General features: G+C 42.1%; 1 protein-coding gene across 1 annotated transcript in view; it reads right to left on the reverse strand.

Moving 5' to 3' along the window:
- The window catches only part of TARSL2 (threonyl-tRNA synthetase like 2), a 68584-nt gene that overhangs the window by 10218 nt on the left and 45283 nt on the right, over positions 1–13083 (reverse strand). Inside the window, exons 13-15 of the mRNA XM_003801013.2 lie at positions 12541–12678; positions 223–300; positions 39–139 (exon numbers count right to left, since the gene is read on the reverse strand). Coding sequence (XP_003801061.1) covers positions 39–139; positions 223–300; positions 12541–12678 — 317 coding nt within the window. The remainder of the gene's footprint in view (positions 1–38; positions 140–222; positions 301–12540; positions 12679–13083) is intronic.

A 13083-nucleotide genomic window follows, 5' to 3' on the forward strand; every position in this document is an offset into this window, starting at 1 on the left:
GTATATTAGTACATTATTTAGCATATTTAATCACTCACCTAACATACGTGAGATTAAACCTAATTGGCAGTTGGAAGTCCAGCTGAATTGTAGCACATTGATGGTATCTGCCAATGGCATCCTTGATTTTTATATCAATCTGTAAATTAAATGATGTTTCCTTAGAGGAAGTGTTTATTTTTATTTTAAATTTTACTTTTTTGAAATATATGCTTTACTTACTTTAGGGCCATAAAATGCTCCATCTCCTGGATTCATTTTCCATGGTTCTCCAAATTCCATCAAGCTATTCTTCAGTTGCTATTTTTTTGAAGAAGAAAACATTTAAAATTTCTACTTTATCATATTTTATCTTTTTTTGACACATAGCTCACAGAAGTTATTCTGAATCTTTGTTACATTATGTAGTACACTTGTTGAGCATCTTTTACGTTCAATAAACTACTGAGCTGGGCTACTTAAAGATGATTAAGGTGGTACTTGCTCTCAAGAAACACACATTTTAGGGGCTGAGGTAAGATGGCTGGATGACTGGAGCCAGCTTTCAACAGACACTCCCATCCAGAGGGAGAGGTAATGGTCAGAATGAACCCAATAAAGCTGAAAGTTGGGAGCTGAGCTGAAAGAGAAAATTGGTAAGTACACATAATACCTGCTGAGGCAAGCTGAAACTCCAAGGAAACAAATTTCAGGTACAAAACCCATCCCAAAGAGGACGAGAGTCCATCCCATCACCCAAGAGAGTGGCTCACTGTGTGATCTCTACAAGCAAGCAGAGAACAGAAGACCTCTTATTTTATCCCACAGGAAAGAGTCGCTGAAGTCCAGGACTCCTTCTCCAGAGGGACCCCACTGTGAGTCTGGGCATCCTGTTGCCCAGCATAAAAGTTGAACAAATATTTTGCCTGCCATTCTGAACTCTCAGTCTATCCTTCCCCCTCGCCTGGAGGTCTGGAAGCCCACACTCGCAGAGCTGGAGTGTCTGGTGGGTCCTTGCTAGGGCTGGGCACTACATGGGCTGTGGCTCAACTGTGCTGAAACTATGACTTGAATAGAAGTGGAGAGAGACACAGAGGGGAGGGTGACTGGCCTGGTACCTTGAAAGTGTGTATCAGCAGCAGGCGGAGGTGCGGGAACCCATGCAGTGGCACCATGCCTTGCACCAGCAGCAATAGTGCCTCACTCCCTGCTAGGGTCAAATTTTGGAGAGACACCTCCCTAATTCTGTGGACCACTGAAGGGAGCTAGACCATGCCCTGCAGGGGTACCAGAGGAGGAGTGCGGCTGGGGCAGAGGTACGGTCTCTAAGGGAGAAAAAACACACCCTGCAACGTTAACTGCCAGTTTGGAATGGACTCAGGTGGAACACTCATCAGTTTCCAATGAGCACCAGAGGGAGTTAGGCTTTAACTCCCCTGCCTGCTGGTAGCAGAGTGCAGTGGCCTGCTGAGGAGGCACTGACTCCCCTTTGACTCGGGCAGGCGCAAATCCCTGGAGCATTTGCTCATTGAAGAGAACTGGGCCACAGCCCCACAGCATTACCAGTGACTGGGCGTGGCTGAGATGCAAAATCGGGGAGGAGGCACCAACCCCTCTGGACTAACGCTTTTGCTGGACAGGCCCTTATGACTCCATGGAACACAGAAGTGAGTCACACTTGAGCTGCCAATGGACCCCTGCTGTCTGGTTGCTTGAGACCTTTTGAACTCTCCTTCTTGAATAGCAATTGTGCTGCCCAAGACAATTGGTTTGGAACTCTTAACCTAGGCCGGCCACCCAGGGACCCTCCAAAGTTGAGCCCTAGTTGGGTTGTAGTGGAGGGACTGATTCTCCTCTTCCAGTTGTTGCCTGTGGGGGATGGGGTATCTTAGTTGTTTGTATCTCTCCCCAGTAGAGATTTCAGCTCAAAGCTACTGATTCACTAGGATTGGAGAGAGAGTAGCTGAATACAAGACAGAGCCACCTAGCCCCATCACATCAAGGAGGTCCCCAGAGCCTTAGGCTGCAGGACTAAAAGGAACGTTTGTAAAGCTGTAGGGGAAAAGACATAGTCACCAGTCCCAGCTCTTTGGTAAAGGACTGGTTAACTACAACTCTCGGAGCCTTCAATACAAATTCACCTCACCAGCTTCTCTAGCCAAACTGTGAAAAATAATCATGGGGCAGAACCAGCAGAAAAACTCTGGCAACATGAATAATCAGAGTAGATCAACTCCCCAAGGAACAACAAAGGAGACACACAGAAAATGCCATTCATAAACAAATGGCTGAGATGTCAGAAATAGAGTTCAGAATATGGATGGCAAATAAGATTAATAAAATGGAAGTAATGTTGGAATTAGAAATTAAAGAAGCAGTTCAAAAGGTGTCTCAAGAAATCAATGAATTCAAAGACAAAATCTCCAAGGATTTAGAAATAATGTGGAAAGAAATTGCAGACCTCAAAGAAAGAGAAATACAGTAGAATCCCTCAGTAAAAGAATGGAGCAGGCAGAAGAAAGGATCTCTAACATTGAAGACAAAGCTTTTGAACGCTCCCAAATGCTCAAAGAGACAGAGAAGTGGAGAACAAAAACGGATCACTCCCTGAGAGAATTGTGGGACGACTCCAAAAGAGCAAACATTTGCCTTATAGGAATCCCTGAAGGAGCTGATGCTCTACTCCAAGATATAATGGAGGAGAATTTCCCAAGCGTGGCAAGAGATACAGAAATTTAGACAGCACACAGTTCAGAACCCCAGCATGACTCAATCCAAATAAAGCATCTCCTAGATACATTGTAATCAAGTTTGCCAAAGTTAATATGAAGGAGAAAATTCTGCACACAGCCAGACCTAAGAAAATCATAACCTAAAAGGCAAAGAATGAAGGGGTACAGCCCCCCCATGCTTACACATGGTAGTTTAGTCTCATGTGATCCCCAAGGAACGTGGCCCTAAGGAGGATTTTCTTTATTCTGGGAACAAGCCCAGTCCTGCATTAAAGCAGAAGGTTACAATGTTCACAGAAAAGAATATGCTGGAGGGCCTCGCCAGGTTGCAGCTGGAGATGGAACACTTTTTGAGGTACAGGGTGGCTGTACCTTGTTCCTCTCCTCCCACTTACACAATAGTAACTGGTTTTAGCTCAAGGAAGTGTGCAGACAGAAGAGACTTTGTGGTTAAGCTTAAAGCAAAATTTTTTCTATTTAGATCAAATGTCTATGTGCTGAGCAGCAGTTTGTGCTGATTTGGAATTTTTTATGGCAGTTTTCTATACCTCACTTTGTTTCTCTTCTTTTTGCTATTTTCTAACTTCCAATGGATAAGTATATAAGAAGTTCAATAAACTTGGGTAGTTGCTGAGTGCTAGGTAGAGCCTCAGTCTCCCTTTTATTAACATTCATTTCATCCACAGTGCTTCATCTGCGTGACTGGTCAGTTAGCCCCAAGAACAGCAACAGAAGAATATTAGAATGACTGCTGATATCTCAGCTAAAACTTCAAGCCAGAAGAGGATGGTCATTGACCTTCAATCTCCTAAAACAAAATAACTTTCAGCCCAGGATACCATATCCAGCTAAACTGAATTTCATTTGTAATGGAGAAATCAAATACTTTACCACCTTACACATGTTGAAGAAATTTGCCATGACTAAACCAGCTCTCTAAGATAGTCTTAGACCCATCCTCTACAATGATCAGCTTAATGGTCTACCATCAAAGTATACTCACCAGAAAGCCTTGAACAAAAACTAACATCCATAATGGTGAAAAGATTAAAAATATCCACTGGACACTTGAAAAAATGACAACCAATCAATACTTACAAATCAGTAGCTTTAATGTATACCAACAATAGTCAAGCTGAAAAAATACTCAAGGACTCTATTTCTTTTACAGTACTGCCAAAGAAGATGAAATATTTGGGAATTTACCTAACAAAGGGTATGAAAAATCTCTACAAAGAGAATTATGAAACTGTGAAAAAAGAAATAGCTGAAGATGTTAACAAATGGAAAAATATACCATGCTCATGGCTGGGAAGAGTCAACATTGTTAAAATGGCCATACTACCCAAAGAAATCTACAGATTTAATGCACTCCCTATTAAAGCATGACTGTCATACTTCAAAGATCCGGAAAAAATAGTACTTCGTTTTATATGGAATCAGAAAAAACCTCAAGTAGCCAAGACATTACTCAGAAATAAAAACAAATCAGGAGGATTCACGCTATCAGACTTCAGACTATACTATAAATCTATAGTGATCTAAATAGCATGATACTGGCACAAAAACAGAGAGGAAGATGTATGGAATAGAATAAAGAACCCAAGAGATGAACCCAGCCACTTCTCATCATTTGATCTTTGATAAGCCTATTAAAAACATAAATTGGGGAGGGGGAGGGATGAAGGCAAGATCGTAGACTGCAGCCAGCTTTCCACAGAGGCTCCCATCCAGAAGGAGAGTTAAAAGATAGAAGTTTAGCAAGTAAGCTGATGGTTTGGAGCTGAGCCAAGAGGGGAGGTTGAAAACACACATCAACCCTGCTGAGGCAAGCTGCGACCCCAAGGATACAAACAAAAGGTACAGAATCCATTACCAAGTGGATGGGAGTCCCCTCCCCCATGAGAAGGGCATACAGTGAACTCCATACAAACAAGTGAGCAGCGATCAAATGTCCTCCCATTCTATCCCATGGGAGAGACCCTCTAAAAACTGGACCTCCTACCCCTACTAAGGTGCCATGGCACTCTCCTGTGAGGCATAAAACTGTATAAAACTCTATTTATTCTCTACCTGCAATTCTGAACTCCCAGCACTCCCCTCCACTCTCACCCTGAGGTCTGGAAGCCTGTCCCCCATGGAGTCCAGATTCTAAGGCATTTTCTCAAGAGGTGTGGACGGGGCAGGGGCTATTGCTGGTCTGTGCTGATTCTGTGGCACGGGAGTAAGGAGAGGACGGTCAACTGAGAGGGAACCATACAGGAGCAACAGTACCCAGAGACACAGACCAGCAGCAGCAGGGGCAAAAACAATAAGGCTCACACCCCTGGGCTATTACAGACAGACACGCTCTGTCTCTCTGGGCAACCAGAGGAAGCCAGGCACCTTCTTCAGTGGCAGCCACTGGCAGACGGATCTCAGACAGAAGCACAAGCCCTGTGAGTAAAGGGAAGCCCTGAAGCAGTAGCGGCCTGGGCAGAGTGCAGGGACTAGAATACGCGCAGAGCCAGCAGACTCCCAGGGCAGGACTGAGCAGAGGACTGCTTTACTGAGCCAAAGACGCACCCAGCCCTCAGGGGATCATAGCTGAGACAAAGGCAGGCAGGCAGAGGCTGGAACTGACAGTTGAGTGTGAGCTCTAACTGCTTGCAGCTGCCTGGAGCTGAGTTGTGGTTTCTGTCACATCAAGCAGTGTCTGATCCCCAGGGGAATATAGCCGGGACAGAAACAAACTCTGCAAAGTTGTTCTGTTCTGTAGCAACATGAATCAGGGGCAGGGCTGGAACTGAGTGAACCACCCAACTTCCATTAAGCAACTGAGGTTGTCAGGCCTCACCTCCCCCTGCTGGATAGTGGCAGAGAGTGGCAGCCTGGCTCAGGACACATAGATCTCCCTGTGACTCATGCAGGCACAACCCCCTGGAGCATCTGCTCATTGGGGGGAACTGGGTCACAGCCCTGTGGGGTCACCAGTGACTGGGTGTGACAGAGGTGCAAGGTGGGAAAGAAAGCATCAACCTTCCCACACTAATTTATTTGCTGGGTGGGTCCTTCTGACCTCACAGAGCACTGGAGTGAGTCATACTTAAGCTGCCAGCAGACCCCTGCTATCTAGTTGCCAGAGACCCTTTCAACTCTCCCACCTGAAATCGGTGCTGACTGGGACATCTGATTTGGACCTCTTGAACTGAGCCAATCACCTGAGGACTATCCAAAGTGGTACCCTGGGTATGTGGTTGTGGGAAGGTTTGATTTTACTTTTCCAATTATTGCCTGTGGGTGGGTGGGGTGACTTAATTGCTGGTATTTCTCCACAGCTGAGACTTCAACCCAGAGTAACTGATTTACTAGGGTAGGACAGAGACCAGCTGAAAACAAGACAGAGCCACTTAGCCCCACACACCAAGAAGGCTCCTAGTTTCTCAGGCTGTAGCACTATATGGGTCCTTGGCAAAGTTCTAGGGCAGGCGTCCTCAAACTACAGCCCGCGGTCCACATGCAGCCCGCTGAGGACATTTACCCAGCCCGCCAGGTATTTTTGCTACTGCTGCCTATCCTGCTTAGCAGCCGACTCATCCTGGGGCCCACAGTTCAGCCCTCCAACTGTCTGAGGGACAATGAACTGGCCCCCTGTTTAAAAAGTTTGAGCACCCCTGCTCTAGGGGAAAAGGTACAGATACCAGTCCCAGCCTTTGGGCAAAGGGCTTGTTAATCACTACTTCTGGAACCCCCAACCCAACTTCTCCTTATCTGCTCATCTAGCCAAACGGTTGTAAAATAAGCATGGGGTGGAATCAGTGGAAAAACTCCAGTAACATGAATAATCAGAGTAGATTGACCCCTCCAAGGAAGGATATGGAAGATGCAAACGAAGAACTCATCAATAAACAGATGGCTAGATGTCAGAAATTGAATTCAGAATTTGGATTGCAAATAAGATTAATAGAATACAGGCAAAGTTGGACTTACAAATTCAAGGAGCATTTCAAAACTTCTCTCGAGAATTCAATGAATTCAAAGACAAAATCACCAAAGATTTTGACACATTGAGACAAGAATTTGCAGCCCTCAAAGATCTGAGAAATATTGTAAAATCTCTCAGTAGCAGAATGGAGCAAGCAGAAGAAAGGAATTTTGACATTGAAGACAAAGCTTTTGAATACTCCAGAGGGCTCAAAGAGGAAGAGAAATGGAGAGCAAAAACAGATCATTCTCTCAGAGAGCTATGGGATAATTCAAAGAAAACTAATATTTGCCTGATAGGAATCCCTGAAGGGGACGAAGTTGCTTCACAAAGCCCTTCTTCGTGAGATTATGAAGGAGAACTTTCCAGACGTGCCAAGAGATTCTGAAATTCAGATAGCAGACAGTTTCAGAACTCCAGCACAACTCAACCTGAATAAGACATCCCCCAGGCACATCATAATTAACTTCACTAAAGTTAGTATGAAGGAGAAAATTCTGAAAGCAGCCAGACATCAGAAAACCATAAACTATAAGGGGAAGAATATTAGAATGACTGCAGATCTCTCTGCTGAAACTTTCAAGCTAGAAGAGGGTGGTGTAGGAGATAAGATCCCTTTGCTCAAGACATGGCAGTTCGCCTCAACATGCTCCCTCTGGAGATTGTTTCTAAGAAGCATTTCCTTGAGGATCTGAGCTTCTACACTTGCCTATTGATGTGCAGGAATGTGTAGAGTGACTCTCCCTAGGAGGTGTGGAGAAACAGCCGAGGTGTTAGCTGGAGGATGGATAGACCAGTCTTGGAGCATTGGGTTCTATTCACTGCCTTCCTCCTTCATTAGCATTATAATGTGTAACTTTACCTTGGGCAAGCAAGGACCGACAACCAGGCTCCAAAATGTTTTATTCTAAACAAAATCAATTGTATATGTGTTCCTCAGACTTCACACTAAATTGTAATCTTAAATGGTTGCTTCTTCATGTTACTTGACTTCTTTGTATATGTGTTAAATTCTTAATAAATGTTGGAAAGTATATAAGATAATCAGTAAAGTTTAGTGGGGCCGCCGACCAGAGCGAGTCCTGGTCTCCCTTGAATATTCATTCCATCTGCAGTTCTTTCCCCTGCGTCCCCGGATCAGAAGCTCCAAAGAACACACAACAACAGGGTGGTCATCAACTTTTAATCTCCTAAAACAAAATAACTTTCAACCCAGGATCCTATATCCAGCTAAACTGAGTTTCATTTATTTATTTATTTTTTGAGATGGAGCCTCAAGCTATCCCCCTGGGTAGAGTGCCATGGCATCACACTCACAGAAACCTCCAACTCCTGGGCTCAAGCAAGTCTCCTGCCTCAGCCTCCCAAGTAGCTGGGACCACAGGCATCCACCACAACGCCCGGCCATTTTTTGGTTGCAGCCATCATTGTTTGGCGGGCCCGGGCTGGGGATTCGAACCTGCCACCTTAGGTGTATGTGGCTGGCGCCTTAGCCGCTTGAGCCACAGGCACCGAGCCTGAGTTTCATTTATGATGGAGAAATTAAATACTTTAATGACATTCACATGTTTAAGAAATTTGCCATAACTAAACCAGCTCTCCAGGATATTCTCAGACCTATCCTCCATAATGACCAGTGCAATCCTCCATCACAATAGTAAACTCACTCAGAAACTTTTGATCAAATTCCAACTTCCACAGTGGCAAAAGGATTAAAAATGTCTACTGGACTTAAGAAAAACTTGACACCCAAAATTCTACCAGGCTTATCAATATTCTCAATTAATATGAATGGCTTACATTATCCTCTAAAGAGGCACAGGTTGGCTGACTAGATACAAAAACTCAGGCCAGATACCTGCTGCATACAAGAATCTCTTCTTACCATACAAGATAAATATAGACTCAGGGTGAAAGGATGGTCATCTATATTCCAGGCAAATGGAAAGCAGAAAAAAGCAGGTGTTGCAATTTTATTCGCAGATACAATAGGCCTTAAAACAATAAAAGTAAGCACGGTTAAGGATGGTCACCTTATATTTGTTAAGGGTAATACTCAATATGACGAGATTTCAATTATTAATATTTATGCACCGACCAGAATGCACCTCAATTTATAAGAGAACCTCTACAAGCATGAGCTACTTGATTTCTTCCAGCTCCATCATAGTTAGAGATTTTAACACTCCTTTGGCAGTACTGGATATATCCTCCAATAAGAAGCTGAGCAAAGAAATTTTAGATTTAAACTTAAACATCTACATTTGGATTTAACAGACATCTACAGAGTATTTCATCCTAACAAAACTGAATACACATTTTTCTCATCAGCCCCTGGAACATACTCCAAAATTGATCACATCTTAGGTCACAAGTCTAACCTCAGCAAATTTAAAAGAATAGGAATTATTCTTTGCATCTTCTTGGACCATCATGGAATAAAAGTTGAACTCAGTAACAATAGGAATCTGCATACTCAAACAAAAACATGGAAGCTAAATAACCTTATGCTAAATGACAGATGGGTCAAAGATGAGATTAAGAAGGAAATTACCAAATTTTTGGAACAAAATGATAATGAAGACATGAATTATCAGAACCTCTGGGATAACACAAAGGCAGTCCTAAGAGGGAAATTTATAGCATTGCAAGCCTTCCTCAAGAGAACAGAAAGAGAGGAAGTTCACAACTTAATGGGACATCTCAAGCAACTAGAAAAAGAAGAACATTCCAATCCCAAGCCCAGCTGAAAAAAAGAAATAACCAAAATTAGAGCAGAATTAAATGAAATTGAAAATAAGGATTATACAACAGATCAATAAATCAAAAAGTTGGTTTTTTGAAAAGGTCAATAAGATAGATAAACCTTTGGCAAACCTATCCAGGAAAAAAAGAGTAAAATCTCTAATCTCATCAATCAGAAATGATAAAGACTATGTAACAACAGACCCCTTAGAAATTAAAAAAATCCTTAATGAATATTACAAGAAACTTTATTCCTAGAAATATGACAATCTGAAGGAAATCGACCAATACTTGGAAGCACGCTACTTTCCAGGACTTAGCCAGAATGAAGTGGAAATGTTGAACAGGCCTATATCAAGTTCTGAAATAGCATCAACTATACAAAATCTCCCTAAAAAGAAAAGCCCAGGACCAGATGGCTTCACGTCAGAATTCTACCAAACCTTTAAAGAGGAACTAGTACCTATATTACTCAACCTTTTCCAAAATATAGAAAAAGATGGAATACTACCCAACACATTCTATGAAGCAAACATCACCTTGATCCTCAAACCAGGAAAAGACCCAACAAGAAAAGAAAATTATAGACCAATATCACTAATGAATATTGGGGCAGTGGAGAAGGCCCAATCTTTAGACCTCAAGTCTAAACTGCTTCTATGCAGCCTCTGCCTAATCTCTGTACCTAATAATAATATCAAGACAATTATTACACTATTAATACAATGGTTCTCTGATTCTCATTTCTTGTGATATGTGTGTTCAGCTCTTGAGAATACAGTAGTTACCTCTCATCTAAGGTTTTCTTTTCTACGGTTTCAGTTACCCACAGTCAACTACGGTCCAAAAATATTAAATAAGAAATTCTAGAGATGAACTACTCATTAAGTTTTAAGTTGTGTGCTGTTGTCAGTAGTGGGATAAAATCTCACTGCATCTTGCCTGGGATGTGATTCCTTCCTTTGTCCAGAGCCGCATGCCATCTATGCTCCCTGCCCATTGGTCCCTCAGTCTCTGTCTTGGTTACCAGATTCACTGTTGCAGTACTTGTGTTCAAGTAACGTTGGTTTTACTTACTCATGGTCACAAAGTACAAGAGAGTGAGGCTGGCCAAAGATATGCCAAGGGAAGCCATGAAGGGAAAGAGAACTTCCACCTTTATAGTCACACTCTATAATCTGCATACTTCTCACGAATTTTCTCAGCAAGGAAAGAAAAAAATCCTATGCTGAGACTGTTTAGGTCTACAGTAAGAACAAATCTTCTATGAAAATTGTGAAGAAAGAAAAAGAAATCTTTGCTAGTACAAAAGTTCCAGCCACAGTGTGTGATAGTGTTAAGATGGAAAAGACCTTAAAGTTGTGGGTTGAAGCCACAAACAGCAATGTGTCCCAAGTGACACCAGTGGGGTCACACTGCACCAGGGGGATATGGGGGCACTATACCCCAGAAGAGGGGGACTAACAGGCAGAATAGGTGTCTGGACATATGCCATGTTCATTTTTAAATGCTCAACTTTATTCATCATCAGAAAAATGCAAATCAAAACTACAGTAAGAGATTACCTCACTACAGTTAAAATGGATTTTATCAAAAAGACAGGCAATAATGGGCTGCGCCTGTGGCTCAAAGGAGTAGGGCACTGGCCCCATATACCAGAGTTGGTGGGTTCAAACCTGGTCCTGGCCAAAAACTGCAAAAAGACCCAACAATAAAAAAAGAAGACAGGCAATAATGAATGCTAGTGAGAATGTGGAGAAAAGGAAACCCTCGTACACTGTGGGTGGGAATGTAAATTAGTGCGACCACTATGGAGAACAGTGTGGAGCTTCCTCACAAAACTAAAAATAGAACTACCACATGATCCAGCAATCCAACTACTGGGTATATGTCCAAAGGGGAGGAATTTAGTCTACCGAAAAGACATCTGTACTCCTGTGTTCACTGCAGCACTATTCATAAGACCTAAGATACAGAATCAACCTAAGTGCTCATCAATATATAAATGGATAAAGAAATTGTAGTACGTTTACACAATTGTGTGAATTGTGTCATATTCCACCATATTGTGGATTATTATACAGGCACAAGAAAGAATAAAATCCTGCCATTTGAAACAAGACAGATGGAGCTAGAGAGCATTATATTAAGTGAAACAAGCTGCTCACAGACAAATTGTACCTGTTCTCACTCACATGGGGTAGCTAAATATTAAAAACACTTGATCTCATGAACAGTAAAATGACAGTTACCAGAAGATGGCAAGGGTAGCAGAGAGAGGAGGATAAAGTGGGGATGGTTAATTGGTACAAAAACATAAATAGTCAGAATGAACAATATTTGATAATAACAAAACAAAGTGACTAGAATCAACGAGTTACAGTATATGTTTAAATAGCTAAACAAGTGGAACAATGTTCCTAACACAAAGAAATGATCAATGCCTGAAGTGACAGATACCCCAATTACCTTGATGTGACTAATTCACTTATATGCCTGTATCAAATATCACATGTACTCTCTAAAGATATACAACAATTGTGTACTTACAATAATTTAAAATAAATTTTTTTAAAAACTAACATAGAAGACACACTACATCCTTTACTTTAATCCTTTACTAAGAAAAAATAAAGGAATGTGACGAGTTCCTTAATCTTGTTCTGCAAAGCTTGGACATCCTGCCTGAGTGTGGGCATCTTTAGACACAAGAAGGTGCCCCATGTGTGCCTGTGAAGGGGACTCCTGCATCAGATACACACATCCCCCCAGAACATGCAGTCCTGGGACTCTGCAAATCAGACTATAAGGACTAAAGAGGCAATGGTTTAACATAAGCTACGCAAACCAGATGATGTCATTGCCAGTGACCAACACTGAAACGAGTACAAATGAAAATCTAAGATGAACTTTAAAGTGTGAAGCAAATGTAAGGTTTTAATATTATCACTATAATGAAGAAAACTGGATAGCCACCCTCTATAATCTGCATACTTGTCACAAACTTGCAATTTTGAAATTTCTACTACAAAGTATTGCATCCTCCTACAAGGGAAGTGCAGTCTGTCGGTGCTTCCTCATCAGCAGACCTGGAGGGTAAGCACTTTGTTTCTCCTTTACCTTTTCAGCTTCATCCCACATCTCTATCTCTCCCAGGAAGTTTTCAGGCCTTGTTGACAGGTCTAATTGGAAGAAGAAGCCAAATGTTGAGTAAACATATTGCAAAAACTGCAAACATCCTTTTATTTCTTCTTCAATCTGAAATTAGAGTGAATAAAATATTCAAATAGAATATCAAATTAAATTCATTTGTGGCATTTTTAAAAACAAACAAAAATTTTTGAAAGAAAAACATAAGTACAGTCTAAAGAGAGGGAGTGGAGAGGGAGGGTGATTGACGGAATCTCACCTGCTATGCACAATGTGAGAGCCCCTGGGTGAAGGGCTCAACTACAACTTAAATTCTTCAATAGAAATGAAAACAATGGACCAGGCAACATATGCCAGAGCTGGTGGGTTCAAACCCAGCCTGGGCCTGCCAAACAACAATGACAGCTACAACAACAAAAATAGCCAGGCACTGTGGTGGGTGCCTGCAGTCCCAGCTACTTGGGAGGCTGAGGCAAGAGAATCACTTAAGCCCAAGAGTTTGAGGTTGCTGTG

The sequence above is a fragment of the Otolemur garnettii genome, unplaced genomic scaffold (assembly GCF_000181295.1).
Source record: "Otolemur garnettii isolate 467f Iridium unplaced genomic scaffold, OtoGar3 scaffold00194, whole genome shotgun sequence".
In the NCBI taxonomy this organism is placed as follows: Eukaryota; Metazoa; Chordata; class Mammalia; order Primates; family Galagidae; genus Otolemur; species Otolemur garnettii.